This window comes from Lissotriton helveticus, chromosome 6, assembly GCF_964261635.1.
Source record: "Lissotriton helveticus chromosome 6, aLisHel1.1, whole genome shotgun sequence".
Taxonomy (NCBI): domain Eukaryota; kingdom Metazoa; phylum Chordata; class Amphibia; order Caudata; family Salamandridae; genus Lissotriton; species Lissotriton helveticus.
The window spans coordinates 596,314,605-596,334,239 of record NC_136067.1 but is presented as its reverse complement, the minus strand read 5'-3'; the positions used below and the strand labels follow the sequence as shown (position 1 = coordinate 596,334,239).

Sequence of the window (19,635 nt, the reverse complement as noted above, 5' to 3'; positions counted from 1 at the left end):
TTTACTTTTAGCCTTAAACACATTTTTGCGTGCATAACGTAACAAAATAAATGTATTCCTTTAGAAAAGACGAATTGCAGTGTTCTCTCTAAATATGTGCCATACTTAAATACGATTACTAAAAGATTTACAACGCCAAGTTATTTGCATGGCATACTCAAGTAACAAAATCACTGAAAGCAGGGTGGCAATGACTTGAAATTTATATTTACTTAAATACCACAGAAGTATTTAAAAGTAACATACTGGTGAGGATGATTCACGCATAGCAGGCCGGACAATTGATTAGTCAAAAAGAAATGTGTGCCCAGGTAATACAGTGGTACAAAAGGGGGTGGTGATGGATGAGCATCTGAACCAATCAAACACTCACACCCAGTCAACAGATCTGGGTTTAATCCATCACCGTCCTTTAGCCCACTCTGCCACCCCAATTCAGACATGGTCATATGCAAATCAGTCTGACCCTGTGCCTCATGGGAACAGTCCAGCCCGAACTGCCAAGCCATGCCTTCCCTGGACCGGAAACAAGCTTCCTAGGACCGGTTTCTGGCATTACAGCCGTTTTCAGCCAGGATTGCTTGAATCCAGTGGCAAAGTGAGCAAGTGATGGATCAAACCCAGATCTGTTGACTGGGTGTGAGTGTTTGATTGGTTCAGATGCTCCGTCCATCACCACCCCCTTTTGTACCGCTTTGTTCGCCATAAGTTGGCAGGGTATGCTCAGACGTGAGTCCCTTGCTCACTTTGCCACTGAATTCAAGCAAGCCTGGCTGAAGACGGCTGGAATGCCAGAAACCGGTCCTAGGAAGCTTGATTCCGGTCCAGGGAAGGCATGGCTTGGCATTTCGGGCTGGACTGTTCCCACGAGGCACAGGGTCAGACTGATTTGCATATGGCCATGTCTGAACTGGGGTGGCAGAGTGGGCTAAAGAATGGTGATGGATCAAACCCAGATCTGTTGACTGGGTGTGAGTGTTTGATTGGTTCAGATGCTCCGTCCATCACCACCCCCTTTTGTACAGCTTTGTTCGCCATAAGTTGGCAGGGTATGCTCAGGCGTGAGTCCCTTGCTCACTGTGCCATTGGATTCAAGCAAGCCTGGTTGAAGACGGCTGGAATGCCAGAAACCGGTCCTAGGAAGCTTGATTCCAGTCCAGGGAAGGCATGGCTTGGCAGTTCGGGCTGGACTGTTCCCACGAGGCACAGGGTCAGACTGATTTGCATATGGCCATGTCTGAACTGGGGTGGGAGAGTGGGCTAAAGAATGGTGTTGGATCAAACCCAGATCTGTTGACTGGGTGTGGGTGTTTGATTGGTTCAGATGCTCCGTCCATCACCACCCCCTTTTGTACCGCTTTGTTTGCCATAAGTTGGCAGGGTATGCTCAGACGTGAGTCCCTTGCTCACTTTGCCTCTGGATTCAAGCAAGCCTGGCTGAAGACGGCTGGAATGCCAGAAACCGGTCCTAGGAAGCATGATTCCGGTCCAGGGAAGGCATGGCTTGGCAGTTCGGGCTGGACTGTTCCCATGAGGCACAGGGTCAGACTGATTTGCATATGGCCATGTCTGAACTGGGGTAGCAGAGTGGGCTAAAGAACGGTGATGGATCAAACTCAGATCTGTTTACTGGGTGTGAGTGCTTGATTGGTTCAGATGCTCCGTCCATCACCACCCCTTTTGTACCGCTTTGTTCGCCATAGGTTGGCAGGGTATGCTCAGACGTGAGTCCCTTGCTCACTTTGCAACTGGATTCAAGCAAGCCTGGCTGAAGACGGCTGGAATGCCAGAAACTGGTCCTGGGAAGCTTGATTCCGATCCAGGGAAGGCATGGCTTGGCAGTTCGGGCTGGACTGTTCCCATGAGGCACAGGGTCAAACTGATTTCCATATGGCCATGTCTGAACTGGGGTGGCAGAGTGGGCTAAAGAACGGTGATGGATCAAACCCAGATCTGTTTACTGGGTGTGAGTGCTTGATTGGTTCAGATGCTCTGTCCATCACCACCCACTTTTGTACCGCTTTGTTCGCCATAAGTTGGCAGGGTATGCTCAGACGTGAGTCCCTTGCTCACTTTGCCACTGGATTCAAGCAAGCCTGGCTGAAGACGGCTGGAATGCCAGAAACCGGTCCTAGGAAGCTTGATTCCGGACCAGGGAAGCCATGGCTTGGCAGTTCGGGCTGGACTGTTCCCACGAGGCACAGGGTCAGACTGATTTGCATATGGCCATGTCTGAACTGGGGTGGGAGAGTGGGCTAAAGAATGGTGTTGGATCAAACCCAGATCTGTTGACTGGGTGTGGGTGTTTGATTGGTTCAGATGCTCCGTCCATCACCACCCCCTTTTGTACCGCTTTGTTTGCCATAAGTTGGCAGGGTATGCTCAGACGTGAGTCCCTTGCTCACTTTGCCACTGGATTCAAGCAAGCCTGGCTGAAGACGGCTGGAATGCCAGAAACCGGTCCTAGGAAGCATGATTCCGGTCCAGGGAAGGCATGGCTTGGCAGTTCGGGCTGGACTGTTCCCATGAAGCACAGGGTCAGACTGATTTGCATATGGCCATGTCTGAACTGGGGTAGCAGAGTGGGCTAAAGAACGGTGATGGATCAAACTCAGATCTGTTTACTGGGTGTGAGTGCTTGATTGGTTCAGATGCTCCGTCCATCACCACCCCTTTTGTACCGCTTTGTTCGCCATAGGTTGGCAGGGTATGCTCAGACGTGAGTCCCTTGCTCACTTTGCCACTGGATTCAAGCAAGCCTGGCTGAAGACGGCTGGAATGCCAGAAACCGGTCCTGGGAAGCTTGATTCCGATCCAGGGAAGGCATGGCTTGGCAGTTCGGGCTGGACTGTTCCCATGAGGCACAGGGTCAAACTGATTTCCATATGGCCATGTCTGAACTGGGGTGGCAGAGTGGGCTAAAGAACGGTGATGGATCAAACCCAGATCTGTTTACTGGGTGTGAGTGCTTGATTGGTTCAGATGCTCCGTCCATCACCACCCACTTTTGTACCGCTTTGTTCGCCATAAGTTGGCAGGGTATGCTCAGACGTGAGTCCCTTGCTCACTTTGCCACTGGATTCAAGCAAGCCTGGCTGAAGACGGCTGGAATGCCAGAAACCGGTCCTAGGAAGCTTGATTCCGGACCAGGGAAGCCATGGCTTGGCAGTTCGGGCTGGACTGTTCCCATGAAGCATAGGGTCAGACTGATTTGCATATGGCCATGTCTGAACTGGGGTGGCAGAGTGGGCTAAAGAACGGTGATGGATCAAACCCAGATCTGTTGACTGGGTGTGAGTGTTTGATTGGTTCAGATGCTCCGTCCATCACCACCCCTTTTGTACCGCAGGTAATACAGTGGGTCGAGAAATAGATTTCAAACGCCCTCTGATCTCATTCTGATATCATTTTGCAAACATTTATGTAAAAGTAGTTACTTTGGAAAGACTCATCGGATATAAGAGATCTTGGATATAACTTTAAATATTTTAAAATGTTAAAGGCAGTAGTTTATTTAATAATACCTCTCAAAATAAAATAAATTAATGTATTTATCAGAAAGCACATGTTGAAATAATCGAAGTAGCTGTAAATTAAAATTGAATGGCTATCTAATCCCAATACAAAAGTACCATACAACCACATGGAGCAATCCTTGTTAGAAAGAAATATAGGCATACAAAATGATAACTGTACACTTATTAAGATGCTCTGCCGTGTGTAAGAAATATTTGATTCTGGCACGATAGAAGAGTAGAAGTGCTCTTCATCAGACTCAGTGAAATTGCAAGATAATGAAGCTACTTATAAAATTGCAGGATGCCTACAAAACTGCATTGCTTTTGCCTGTTAAAGTTAATGGAGATTTAGAACATAAATGTGACATTGAGACTTTCAGTCACACTTCGGATTCATGGCTGATGCCACCACGAGCCTTAAACCCTAGTTTAGATAATTGAGCCACACCATAAACTCTACAAAACCCTGTACATGGCGTAAAATATTTGAATATTTGTGTCCATAGCTTTTTTATGCCTGTCAAGACATCATAAAGGCCTTTGTTATGGGTGCAGACCAGGGCACAAGACCTAAAAAAATAAGTGGGGGGACGCTGACGTCACGACAGGAAGTGATGTCCCGAAAGGTGGCTTGCACTTAGCTGCATTTTATAGTTATGACACTCCCGGTAAAATAAGTGGGGGGACGACGTCCACCCGCGTGGTACCCCGACTCGAGCCCTGGTGCAGACACCTCCATGGTAAGAGGGCGTTCCATAGCATGTTTTACCTTGGAAGTTTGGAAATGCCCACAAACATGTACATTTGTGGGTGTTTCCAAATGTCAATCCAATTCCTTTTCACCCTGAAAATAGTTAGAGATTTACTTCAGCACAGGGCTGGAGTTACTCTCCTTCCAGTGTGGGAAAAGAGAACTGATCAAGACCATATTTGTTGGGAGTGTAGGGGGAAAGGCTTTCTCCAAAGGAAAAACGAAATGTGTCTCCATGTGTAGACGTCTTTGCTAAGGAGATCTCCCCAGAGTGGGAATAGGAGCCATGGAACGAGTCACCTGACATGTTAATATAGCCTTGGGAAAATGGCAAATGTTACCTCCATCTGGATTTTTTTGCCGATTAATTCACAAGCAGCTCTGTATACGTTTGTATGCCTATGCATGGCAGTAAGTTTTATATTTTTCCCCTACGACACTAAAATTAAGTTGGCATCACAATTATAGATGCTTAACTTACATACAAACACGATAGACCATCTTAACAATTGCATAGACTATGGTAGGATGCTGTCACACCAAGTGTGTGCATCTATTTCATTTGGGACTGTGATAGAGTGTCTGGGATAGCTCTGGTCACAACATTCCTAGATGAGCCACCGCGACATAATCGCCGGCTTCTATAGTGTAGTGCTATGCTAAAGCTGTGTTTTTAATAGTCAACTCTGCTTTCACAGCCAAGAGTTGTGTAATTTTAGTTCAGTAGTGACTAATGGTTAAATGGCTCAGCTACCAGCCACTTACTGTATAAACTAAGAGAACCGCTGTAATGGATCTCCGAGCAATACACTCATATCAAGACCGTACATTGATTGAAACGTCAATCAAACACACACCCTCTTCTATGAAACTACAAAGGTTACACGTCGCACAGTACCCGTTTGTGACAGCATTATTTATGGTATCATCCTGGCTTCAAAATAACGCATTTATGAATTGCTTCTCTTTTGTATTCGGTATTTAATTTGACAGCAGCCATCCATTGTTTTTAGATTGCATCCATACATTCAGCTGTTCTCAGTTGTCAATGTCAGCCCCCGCATGACAATTTAAGCAGTTACTCATCCGCGTCCTATAAGGAATAACATTTTATTTACATTGGTGTTTTCCAGTTTGAAATGTTATTTATGTTACAAATCAGGCAATGGTATACATTGTCAATTAAAAAGCGCAGCAAAAATAAAATGAATTGTCTCATGGGGAAAACCGTCACAATAAGCCCTACCGCGGAGTTACCGGCACCTGTGGATTGATTAATCCATGAATCATTTGCTTGGAAATCCCTGACTCAAATACACGTTTTTTTAGGATATCGCATTCCGTTCACCACTGTTAGGGCACGATTTCAAAGATGGCGTACTAAATACAATTATTAAGCATTTGCATAAATCAGCTGTAAAGTACATACAAATGGCATAGCCCATCTAACTGTCAAATTCCAAATGTGATGCGGCAGACTACTTCCTGCAATTACTTTTAGAGCCAACCTGACAACATGGGGTTAAAATCGGCTCTGTGACAACCTATGCGGGGCTTGGTTGTTGAAAGTAAATACTGAACCAATTTTTACATTTAAAAAATGTTAGGTTAAAAATGTATGATGCAGCTGTACCTGTGCCTTGTAAACGTTTTGCCCCGTTGCCTTGTGGTCACAGTTGAAATGCTAGCTGTGCACACACTTTGCCAGGGCCGGTTTTGGTTCCCAGTCCGGCCCTGCACACTTACGTTTAAAAGGATAGTGCACACTTTGTGGGCCCAACCTCAAAGCTTATGCAGTTTTGCTGAAACCTATTTTCACGAATTCCAGCAACAGAAAAGGTAGATAGGCCCTCATTGCGGCCAATGGCCATGTACGAAAAAGTAAATCAACACTGTTGAATGATTTATTCTGCAAGGGTTACCTCCACAGGGGGTGGCAGTTTTCCCTTTTAAGTAGTCAGTGTTTGTTAGTGGCCTTAATCCTTTTCCTGCAGCTGAAACCTCTGTAACTCACAGGTATTTAGGATTAGTCACACCTCCTTCCCTCATAGGAGAGGAGACCAACAGGCATGGATGAAGGCCTTCTCTGCTCACAGGCATTTTAGACCTGGAGGGCTCTCTATCCCCATGGGGCTACAGCAGAGGTGCATAGAAGGGCTTGGATTTTTCTTTGATATTCTAGGGGCCAGGAGTATGGGCTTTCAGAGAAGTCATTATAAAAATAGAGTAAGAGACAAAGAGAGCGAGAGAAAGAATGAGTGATAGAGAATATCCTGGACCAAGACACAGACAATAGCAGTAACTGATATGTATGAGAACAGGGAACTTGTAGACATGGTGAGGTTGTCTAATTCCAGTAATAGTTCATTTGTGCTTGGTTTTATTCAATATATTCACTCATACAGTCAGGGTCCTTCTCTCTGCTGCTAAGTCTTCAGTAGGATATCAGGTTATCCACAGACCAATACATCTCAGTATACCTAAAGTGTGGCGGTTTCCACTTTCTCTAAAGTCTTATTGTCTTTACTTGTTTGTGTATCATTCATGTGTATGCTCTGCTACACATTCCTCAACATTCCTTTTTTTACTACTTATACCACTTTTTCTTTTCTCCCAAAACAATGATTGGGCAAAATGTCTTTGTTCACTATACAGAAACCCGATACCGAGGAGCAATGACCACTGAACTTGGACATAATGAAACAAGCACAGTATTACAACTATGTTTCTGAGACTGAGGTATAAAGAGAATTAATAAAAAAAAAAATATATAGGCATCCACCACCCTTTCTGGGTGGGCATTTCTCAATTCCAATTGAGGCCCAAACTAAGTCAACTTCTTCGGTGATTCCAGTGAACAGTGACTGCTTTTAAGTACCGCAAGTATTAATACCTACACACATAAGCCAACTAAGAAGTTGATCCATTTTTTATAGAATCATTGCAGCTTAAAGCGAAAAACTTGCTACCAATTCAAATGGATTCTTCTGTATGTATGTTCAACTATTTTGTTGGTGCCAACGATTCAAGAATCATTCTTTACGAGTCAACGAGCTTACTGTGCTACAAATGAAGAAAGTGGGAGAAAAACAATTCCCTTTAGTAAAAAGTTATGTAAAAAGTACAGACATTGAGAGAAAACAAGCATTTGCAATGCAACAGGCCTCGCATTTGTGAGACTTAAAGCTACTGCTTTTTTAAACATAAAAGCGGGCGCCATTCTCAAACATAAAGCACGGCTCCAGTGTTTTAAATATAAAAGAAGGCCAAGTGTTAAACATGTAGATGCCAATGACGAGCCGGCTAGTAACTGGAGGGAAAGCTTGTGTGCCTGGAGTTACTGATTCTGCCTCTTATTTACTCCTCTGACATCGGCTACAGTGTGCAACGGTACCCTGAATGGGGACTAACATAGTGATATCTGAATGACAGGTATTTTACCACATGCAGATCTCGATATCAGGCACTTTTATGCGCACACTGTCTTCATACTTTATCAGGAAGACAATGGGTGCAGATAAGCATTAGTTGTTCTCACACTCCGTAAAACTCAAAAATTGTGTGTGCTGGTATCTCCAGTTGACACACCCCTCAGCACCATTCAGCACCAGGGCCTTAATGCTTTAATCCTGTTCACTGAGCTCGTTTTTTAATGCTCTCCTTGCAGAAATGTTGTTTCACTTGTTAAGTTTGGTTGCAGATTACTCTCTGTATGAAATATGACGTCATAACAACTTGTATGATATAATTGATTATATGAACACAGCAAATTACTTGTTCTACTGAGCGCCCCTTTGTTTTAGATGACATGGGTATTTAGATTTGATCTCATGCTGAATTAGATGTGAACACTAAGTATGGAGATAAGTTTGTGTGGCATCGTCTTTTGAGAGTGACATTGCATAGCGACTAAAACGAGTCTGCCACTGGTGTACAAAGAGGCCCATCTGGATCGGGATGCGTTGGAGCGTCGGTTTGAGCCTGTGCTAGTCAGACAGGTCAATACTAGACTGCGGGCAATTACGCAATTACCCGGAAGAGCAGGTTGGCAATGCAGAAAAACCCCTTTATCTGTGACTGACAACTCTTTAATAGCTGATGACGTCAGCAACGTCAATAGCAGCTAGCTCATGTTGTAAATATAAAAGCAGGTGCCGTGCTAAAACATAAAGCATGGCAACCATGTACAGTAATTAAAAAATAATGATGAAAGCAGGCACTTTGCTAAAATATAAAGCACGGCGCCGGAGCATATTAAAGCTATGTGTATTGCAGCCCATGAGGCAGGCACCATGGTGATAAAAAAAAAACATGAAACTGGGCGCCTTGGTGACAGAATAAAAGTAGCACAAAATAAAAGACGTAGTCTCTAAACACAACACAAGAAAACTTACAGCGTACCAAAACTGTAGTTGGTTGGTGCACCTTGCGATAAAACAGAAGTGATGTATTGGTAGCACCAACCAATAAGGAGTCAGGAAAAAAGAGCAACGCAGGAGTGATCCGGTGGCAGCCAGCAGGTGGGATTACACACACTATACTGCTTACTGTAGGTCTTGTAGACAACGCATGCGTGCTGCCTAGGCTCGACCTAAAAAGTTTGTGTTTCTCGGACACACACAAACATCCTTCTTCCCCACACAGCACTAAAGGCACAAACAGAAAGCGCAAATGGCACTTTTTAAGTCACTCTGCACTATTTTGTCAATTCATAGTTTAGCATATTTTTTGGCTATATTGTTTTATTTCCCACTAATGTTCTTGATTTTTTCTAGTATCTTGCTTTTGTCCCCATTGACAACCATATTATGTTCTCGTTTTAATTTTTTTGTTAGTTTAGAGTTGTTCTTCAAGTGCCTTATAAACCATGCACTAACATAGGTGTCACGAATAATAAATTAACATGTTTTTTATCTATGTTTTTTCACATTTTGAGTCAAAAGTGGACCTGCTGATGTTTCATCATCCTTTTATTGTCATATTGTAAAATGCCGGAAAGGACTTGTCCGTATATTTCCGTATATCCAACTGGTTTAACAATTTTGCCAGCCTATCAGATGTTAGTCGATGTGGATATCACCAAAAAGCACAAGTGTAGTTTTATGTGGATCGGGGTTGGATTCACAGAGGCACTTTAAGCTTCCAGCTGAAGAGAGACTCTACAAAGAGGTTTACTAGACCCTAAAAGTCCTAAGTGAATTGACAAACACTAAGACACCTGAGTCCCTCTCTCTCTCTTTCTCTCTCTCTCGATCCGTCAAGTGGGGTAGAGAAAAAGGGGGGATCAAAAAAGTGCTTTTTCCATGGTAATTTCCATAGAGATTTTAGACACACATAGAGCCCGAACGGCTGGACGGAATTACATCAAATTTTGCAGAAAGGTAGCACTTGGTCCAAAATGCACCCTTTTTGTTATCTGGCATAAATCTGTTAAGTAGTTTTTGACATATTAAAAGAAATCCAAATTTGTATATCTAGGGACGCAGACACTCTGAGGATTCAACAGTACACGTGCTGAAATCTGATTGGATGCCAACACTTCAAGCAGGAGGTGTTGGCAGCTATAGTGGGTCTTAGCTTCAGCAGAGTCTCGGAAAAAATATTTTTGAAAAAGAACCGGGGCAAGGTAGGAATACCCTAACCCCCTAGCTCTGGTCATGGGGTCCCAGAGGGACCCCACCAAGGCAAAAAATCATTTAAAAAAAAGTAGCTGTGTAAACGTGATGGAACTGCAAATCTTTGGCAAACAAATTGTAAAAAATCAGGTGCGGACTTCCGCACTTATTTCGATAGAGTCCCCGAATGGGCCAGGCATTTTTAATGAGGGGGCCTTCTAAGGCTTATTGAGCCCCGGGGACCATCACCTCCTTGGTCTTTATCTTAGAAATTAGAGGGGAGCGACGCAGACCCCTGTCCTGTGTTTCTAAAAAGCCCCGGGGACCACCAACTACCGGGGCTTTGTTTTAAAAAATGGAAGGGGGGTCTCGCATACCCCCCTCCTGGGCTTCTAAACTGACTTGGCGAAGGGCCGCACAGACCCCCAGACCCTAGGGACCACCAACTCCCTGGGACCTAAATAATAAATAATACCGGGGAAGGACCGCGTGGCTCCTCTCCCAGGCCATATACAGCCTTGGGGACCACCACCTGGACATAGCTGTTTGCTTTTGCTTGGTAGGAGCTGATAGCTCCCGCCAAGCAAAAGTAAAGACTCTTATTCCATCGTGCGGGAGCTGTCAAAATGCTCCCACCTGCTGAAAGCAGAGTTTTCATTTCTTTCCCTGCCCACAGAAATACGGGCATGGAAAAAGAGGAAACTATTGCTCCTACACGCAGGGAGCCACATTTCCAGCAGCTTTCTACATGCAGCAGCAATACCAGCTCCCACAGGAGGTAGGGAGCCAGCTGAGACCACCAGGGCCTTGAGGCTCACCCTGGGGTCTCCATCATGCACACCGGGTACCCTCGCTGGGGCCAGATCGCCCTAAAACACTTTGCCAGACCCCGAGGGATGGGGTCCCCGGGGTGTGAAATTGGCTCAGGGAGGACAGTGAGGCCCTCCACCCCCATCACATTTTGGCCGGGTCACGGGGATGGGGTCTCTGGGGCTGAAATCTGCCCTGGGGGCACGGGGGCCACCTCCCCTATTAATTAAGGCCGGGACCCACTTTAGAGAGAAAATAAAGGGAGAAAAACAAGCCAAAAGGCAAAACAGCGGGCAGAAAAACAAGCACAAAAGGCATAAGAGAGGGTAGAAAAAATAGCAGGAAAGGCAAAACAGAGTGAAAGAGGGCACAAGAGAAGACAGAAAAACGAGCAGCAAATGAAAAACAAAGGGCGGAAAAACAAGCAGAATAGGCAAAACAGAGCAGAGGAGGGCAAAACAGAGAGCCTACACCTACTCAGTTCCCAGTCACATACCCAATGAGACACCCACACACCCACTCAGAGACTCATGCACCCACTCACAGACCCACTCAGACACTAATACACCCACTGCCAGACCCACTTATACCCTCACACACCCACTCACAGACCCACTCAGAGACTCACACACCCACTGACAGACCTACTCGGAAACTCGTGCTCACTCACAGACCCATTCAGCACTCACAAACCCAAATAAAGACCCACTTAGACACTCACACACCCACTCACAGACCCACTCATTGACTCACACACCAATCACAGACCCAGGCAGACTCATGCACTCACTCACAGACTCACTCAGACACTCAGGCACCCACTCACAGACCCACTCAGACACTCACACACCCACTCACAGACCCACTCAGAGACTCACACATTCACTTACAGACCCACTAAGAGACTCATGCACCCACTCACAAACCTACTCAAACACTCACACACCCATTTACAGATCAACTCAGATACTCACAAGCCTACTTACAGACTCATGCACCCACTCACAGACCTACTCAGGGACCCACACACCCATTGAGAGATCGACTAAGACACTCAATAACCCACTCACAGACCCATGCACTCAGCCACAGAACCACTCAAAGACTCATGTACTCCCTCACAGACCAATTCAGACACTCACGCATCTACTCAATTATCCAATCAGAGACTCATGCACCCATTCACAGACCCACTCAGACTCACACACCCACTGACAGACCCACTCAAACACTCATATAAAACCAGTGCATTTCAGCAGTTGTAGTTATTTGAGCTAATTATTGCTTATGCCCCCAAAATGATGTACTGCTCATGGCCGCATGGTATGGTCAGTGATATCACTGATGGCATCACAACAAAACCACTCACACACCCACTCACACCCCTATACAACCTCTCACACCCACTCACTCATCCACACAACCATACACAAACTCATTCCCAGATCCATACATGTACTCACACAACCACTCACTCCTCCATAGTGCTACTGATACACCCACTTACTCAAACAGCCACTCACACAACCATTCACTCACCCATACAGCCACTCATGCAACTAGTCGCTCACCCATATAGCCACTCACACAGCCCCACCTTTACCCATACAGGTAACCATACACAGACTTATTCACCTCTACAACCACACACACACACACAGACACACATACACACATTCATACAGCCTCTCAACAGTCACTCACTCAACCATGCAAGCACTCACACACTTACTCACGCACCCACACAACCACTTACATACTTACTCCCACATCCCAGGCACACCCATGTCTGCTCACTCACCCATACAGCCATTCACAGACACACACTCTGCAATAAAACCACTCACACACCAACTCACTTAACCAAACTTCCACTCAGTTACCCATACACCAACATACACACCCAGTCACTCACTCATACAGCTGTTCAGACACCTTCTCACTCACACATACAGTCACATACACCCCCCCTCAACCACCCATACAGCCAATCACCCATACAGCCAATCACTCACCCATACAGCCACTGACACACCCACCCACTCACCAATACAGTCACCCATACAGCCACCAAGTCACCCACACAGCTACTCACACACCCATGTGTACACCCATATAGCCATTCACACACCCGCTCACATATCTGTACGGCCACTCAGACATCCACTTACACAGATAAACACAGTCACACAATCACTCACATAATCGATGTTAAAAAATGGAATCACTCAGTAGTACAGAAAGTATACCATTTTAACTTTTGTAGTAACTTGGTATGTATGTTTAACACTCAAACTTTTCGAAAACACTAAAGGTCATCGGTGATGTCATTTAAGATGTCAGCAGTGATGTCACTGACCATGTCATGAGTGATGTAATAAGTGAGGTCATAAGCAGTACATTGTGGGGGCGTAAGTTGTAGTTAGCTCAGGTAACTATAACTGCTGACTTTCACTGGTTTTGTACATGTGAAATCAGAGCATAACTATAACATCCCTGTAAACTTTGTTTTTCTCAGTTAAAAAAATAATGTATATGTATATATAAATATATATATATCACCCAGTAGTTTGTTGTCACTAAGGGTATGAAAATGGGCATAGAGGATTATGTTAGTAACTTTGAACCTTTGATCGTATGTATATATATTTTCATGACCTGTTATAATTAGGGTTATGAGTATTTAGGCATTCATGTCAGAGATTGTAGAGTGTCCATAATATAAAGATGTATATAGTTGTACAGTGATGTAATTATGTGAATAGGAGAGAACACGTATATATTTTTATATTGATATATATATATTTTTTGGTATTTGTGTATATACATTGTTTGGTTTAGCACTATTATGATTACATTTATGTTTTGGTTTTGATAGGACATGTACAATTTTCGACATATATGAACTATAGTGATGAATGCTTTAAATGATCGAAGGTTTCTGTGCATTTATGCAGATATACTAAATTTCCCAGCCGTTTATAAATTAAGTGCAGTGATGGTGGGTGTCATAGTCATTAGCATAGAAAAATGTGTTTTCCATGTCTATGCACCATGTGATTCACTCAGGGGGTGGAGCACTGCAAAACAAAAAAAAGTATTTAAACTAATGCTGACCAGGTGCATGGTGTGTGATCAAGAGCACGAGTTGCTCGAAACGCGTCGCCTGAGAGGTGAATAAAATCTCCCTTACTGCAGCCTGGGGTCCGTGTCTTCTTTTATGCAATTTGAAGATTTGGTGTTCATATATATATATATATATATATATATATATATATATATATTCACTGAAAAAACCATAGGTTATAAACCATATATAGTTAGGAATTAGCATTTAAAAAACCTTACTTTACTCACACAAAACCATTGAAATTCCATATATAGTTAGTTGTACTAACTATATATCGCGCACCCGCAATCCACTGCTGATCATGTCACATATTACATCATTCATGACATGGTCAGTGACATCACTGATGACATCACTGATGACATCACTGATGACATCTCAAATGACATCACTGATGACATCACTGATGACATCTCATTTGACATTACTGATCACATCACTGATGACATCATTCATGTGATAATACGATGAACCTCTTCAGACTCTAATATAACCTTAGATACACTCAGTGTAAACACAGACTCACAGATTGTCACTCATCCATGAAGTTACACACACACCTAGTCAGTCATGCAAACAATCAATCACACCTCCATTTCCTTAACTATACAGTTAAACACACCTTACTTATTCAAACATATACTAAAACATATTTACTCACTTATACAATCCTGGATACAAGTTCACAATGATCCATACAGCCACTCACACATTCACTGGCTCTTATGCACAGTTATTTATATATGTCAACTCTCACATGTACTGTATTTTACATATGTACTTACTTTGACATGTAGCACTGAGATATCTATTCACTCACCAATACAGTCATGCACACAGTCAACCGCCCATACAGCTGTTTCCACATGCACTTTTGAACCCATACATCTATGCAGAGAGTCATACACCTCCCAGCCACCCATACACACTCTCAGTCTCCCATACAAATACTTGGGCAACCAATCAATAACCCATATAGTTAATCATATAGCTACTGATCAACACATGCAGCAGTTTACAGAACAACAGACATAATGATGCACAAATTAAGACAGTTTAGTCACTAACCCATGCACTCAGTGAGACACATTTAATCACTCACTCATACAGTCAGTCATGCACCTACTAAATCCTTTGTTCAGACACTTCTACATCCACTCATTCTTCAATATGTAAGACATATTTTAACTTTACAGAAACATACAGTCACTGGATGTTGTCATCAGTGATGTCATCAGTGATGTCATTTGAGATGTCATCAGTGATGTCATCAGTGATGTCATTTGAGATGTCATCAGTGATGTCATCAGTGATGTCACTGACCATGTCATGAATGATGTAATATGTGACATGATCAGCAGTGGATTGCGGGTGCGCGATATATAGTTAGTACAACTAACTATATATGGAATTTCAATGGTTTTGTGTGAGTAAAGTAAGGTTTTTTAAATGCTAATTCCTAACTATATATGGTTTATAACCTATGGTTTTTTCAGTGAATTTTCAAGGTTTTGTAAATGCTAATTCCTAACTATATATGGTCTATAACCTATGGTTTTTTCAGTGAATATATATATATATATATATATTCACTCCGATACCATCGTAATATTTACCGATGAAAAACGAGACACCCAGGGCTGCAATCCTCAAGGAGTTTATTAGGCAAGTGAAGAAAGTTCAGCGACGCGTTTCGCCATTACGGCTTTGTCACGCTCGTCTAGTAGCATTCAATCACGTTATTTAAACACCACCCTAGTGCACATAGTAAATGTTCGTGAAATGGCGGCGGCCATTTTGTAACATGCAAACAACCAATATTTCAATGCAATTTTAGATTCAATCAACTTTAGCATGTCGCTAGGTCATAAGTCCTTGTACTTAATCAAAGTAAATCTTGCGGGAACATATATATTGTATTGTCTTGTCGTTCACCACCCTAATCTATCTTACGCGATTCTTAGTTTGCAGGGTGTCATTTAAAGCTAGTAATTTAAGCATAATATTGTATTTGCGGTTTGACGTGTACAGATCCTAATATCCTGTAACAAGCTCCTGACAAATATTACAAAACCGGCAAGGGACTCCGCCCCTACACACGTCATGGTTTGTTTACTTCCTCATGCGCAAATGTCATATGATACAGGCTAGGAGCACAATCATATTTTACCGATCTGCCACTTATGCACAGTAATGCCCCAGTGGGCCCGCAAAAAAGAAATACATAATTAAGACAACCCAACCAAATATAGTCTGAGCATATTGTGAGCATTTTTCTCCCCGTCTGCAGACGATGATTACCCTTATGCCCAACGAGAATATTATTGTCATATTCTCCTACATATAACGCCCCAGTGGGCACTATTTTACAGATAAATCATCTCAATCAATGTCCTCATAAGTCCGATTCAAATTCACTGAAGAAAAGGGTAGTTTAAAGTCTCACTGTGAAATCAATGTTCAAAGTTCAATATATTGACCCATAAGTTCAGAAGTGCATATTGGTTGGATCAAATCCATACTGGTCCGCCACCACGTGAAGTGTCAATTCCTAAAAATAAAATACATAATATTAAAATCAAGGAAGCTGCGGAAAGTTGTCAGAACTCATTCATACAGGTGGACTCCTAATTCTTCAGTCACATTCAATCCCTTAGGAATTAAACATTCAAAATCCACAATGTACTTGGACTCAAGTTTTCTGAGTGATAATTCTTGGTTGCCACCCCTTGGCCCCAACTCAACACTGTCAATCACAACCAATTGCACCAATTGTTCATTTTGCATGTGCATTTCAAAAAAGTGTCTGGCCACCGGATAAAGTTTGTTATTGTTATGAATAGCTCGTAGGTGTTCCAGTACTCTTTTTTTCGCCGTATGTTTGGTACTGCCCACATACCATTTGTTACATGGGCAGATCAGGATGTATACACTGTAAGTGGTATTACATGTTAAATGTTTCCGAATCGTAAATATCCTTTTGCTATTTGGTACCGTCAGTGTTTTAACATCTTTACTGAATTTGCAAGCCTTGCACTTTCTACAACACTTGAACCCCACATCCATATTATTCAAAACATTTTTCGAAGTCACATTGTTATGACTAAGTTCATCTCTGAGCGATTTGCCTTTTCTAAAAGTGATTTGTGGGTTGTCAGAGAGATATTTCTTCAAGTGATCATCCGTTTGTAGAACATGCCAGTGTTTTTGGAGAATCTTACGCACATTATACGATTGTTCAGAATATGTGGTAATAAATCTGATTTTCTCAGTCTCTTCTTTATTGATCCGTGGGATCAGTAACTCTTCTCTTTTCTTAATGGCTACTCTGTCTCTGGCAGCATTGATTACTTTAGAGCTGTACCCTCTTTTGCGAAATCTTTCACACATGGTGTTTTCTTCCTCCTGGTGTGTGTCAGTGTCACTGCAGTTGCGTTTGGCACGCAGTAGTTCCCCATAGGGTATACTATTAATTAGACTGCGTGGATGGCAGCTCGTCGCATTCAAGATGCTGTTACCTGCTGTTTTTTTGCGGTATAATTTGGTGTTCAGTAAGTTGTTCTTCACCGCCACCCGTACATCCAGAAATTCCACCTCTGTGGTGCTGTAATTACCAGTAAGTGCCAGGTTCAATTCATTCACATTCAATTTATCAATGAATGATTGTAATGAGACAGTGTCCCCACGCCAAATAAAAAAGATGTCGTCTATGTATCGCAGCCACAGGGCCACTTGATCGAATTCTGCCATTTCCCTGACGACCTGCTCCTCCCACCAGCCCATGAAAAGATTAGCATAGCTGGGAGCGAAGCAGGTCCCCATGGCCGTGCCCTGTGACTGACGATACAAGACTTCATCAAAATAAAAGAAATTGTTGGCAAGACAAAATTCGATCATCTCCACCAACATTGCTGAATGTTGAAAAAAGGAGGCAGATCTAGTTCTAAAAAAGTGTCTTACAGCATCTAATCCATCCCGGTGTACTATGCTAGTATATAGGCTGCTAACATCCAGTGTAGCAAGCATGAAGTCTTCTTCCCAAAAAATGTCATTTATAGCTGTGAGGAAGTGGGTTGTATCCTTAATATAAGAAGGAAGAGCCATTACATACGGCCTCAAAAAATAGTCAATATATTTCGAGGTACATTCCATCAGTGAGCCTATTGAGGACACAATAGGACGACCCGGGGGATTTTTGGGGTCTTTGTGCAGCTTTGGAAGTAGATAAAGTACTGGTGTTCTCGGATGTGCACAATAGAGGTATTGATATTCCTCTTGTTCAATTAAACCTTTATCCTTCCAATCAAAGAGTAATTCCCTATATTTGGTAATAGAGCTCAATAATTCCTCCTTGTTGCTCTTACAGTAACACTTCTCATCATTCAATTGGCGATAGCCTTCCTTTAGATATTTTATTTTATCCAATATGACCACGTTGCCTCCCTTGTCACTTTCTCTAATAACAATAGTGTTATCACTCTTCAATTGTTCAAGGGCCACAATTTGGTCTGGAGTTAAGTTTTTTTTGGATTGTGCGATTTTTTGGTATCTCATTTTGATTAGATCTTTCCCAACTCCTCTTTCAAAAACATCGATTGCATCACATTGTACATTAGGTAGGAAGATCGATTTAGGTTTGAAATGGGATCCTGGATTGATTCCCAAATCTGTCCCCAATACATCCAGGTCTGTAACATTGGTGGGATCAGAGCTTAATACATTAATAAACGCAGCATCATTCACGTCAAGATTGCTCATAGTTGTAGAAGTACTCACAGTTTTTTGTGTCTTCGGTTTGGTCGCAAACCATTTCTTAATTTTCAGTTTTCGTGAAAACAGGAATAGATCAATCCTAGTTTCAGCGAAGTTCATGTTGTTCGAGGGGCAAAACGATAATCCTAAGGCCAGTGTTTTCTTTTCTTCTTCACTCATTGGCCTATGTGAGAGGTTGACAACTGTCATATTCATTTTTGATTCTTTGCGCTCCTCGTCATCATTCCCATGGAAGCTTTGTTGCCGTTTGCGCCACCTCTTTTTGGCTTGTTTGTTCCGCCGGTTCCGCCTCTGTGCCCGCGACCTCGACCTCTTGCTGGGCTTCCGGTCTGATATGTGTCGTTTCGTGTCTTGCTGATCATCTGAAACTGGAGTAAAAAATTGGGGTTTTTTGAGGGGCCCTCAATGGCTTCCTGAATGGTTTCCACAGTTGAAGCATCCGAGATGTTCCCATCGGAGATATCGCTTTCTGTTATATCTTGATTGGTTCGGGTATGACCTACTGTTGTTATAGCTGCTCCTGTTTTCTTGTCAAATAAATGGTCATATTTCTTGTGGAAGGTTAGTGTTCTACCCGCCTGATAGTCTCTGTAGTCCCTTAAAAACTTCCTCTGTTTTTTGGCGGTAATTTCTTCTTCTAATTTTTCCATTCTTACGTTTAGTTTCTTAAGAAATTCTTCCAGCGCCTCCTTAGTCATGAGTTGACTAATTTCTCCTGTTAGCTTATCGATCTCAGCCAGTATTTTCGCCCTATCCTTAAAGGCATATTTCACCAGGATTCGCATCATTATGCTGGAGCACGCAGCGGAATTATCCGACCATTCCTGGAGCATCTCCAAATCCGGGTCCTCATATGTGGGAACTGTAAACACCCGCAGTCCCCTCGGGACTCTCTTGACATCAATGTAGCGTTGTAGTGACTCTGCTTCCCACCATTTGCCTAATTCCTTTTTATATAGTTTCTCCAAAGTCACTAGTTTGGCTTGCAAACTTGTATCTCTACTGCTGATGGTAGCTACTATGGTTTCACCGACAGCG

The 19,635-nt window shown here is 43.0% G+C and overlaps 1 protein-coding gene across 1 annotated transcript in view; it reads right to left on the bottom strand.

The window, feature by feature from the left end:
• Nucleotides 1-18,756, bottom strand: part of KCNQ5 (potassium voltage-gated channel subfamily Q member 5) — a 1,025,261-nt gene extending 1,006,505 nt beyond the window's left edge. The window contains exon 1 of the mRNA XM_078647596.1: nt 17,936-18,756. Coding sequence (XP_078503722.1) covers nt 17,936-18,756 — 821 coding nt within the window. The remainder of the gene's footprint in view (nt 1-17,935) is intronic.
• Between the last annotated feature and the right edge of the window lie 879 nt (nt 18,757-19,635).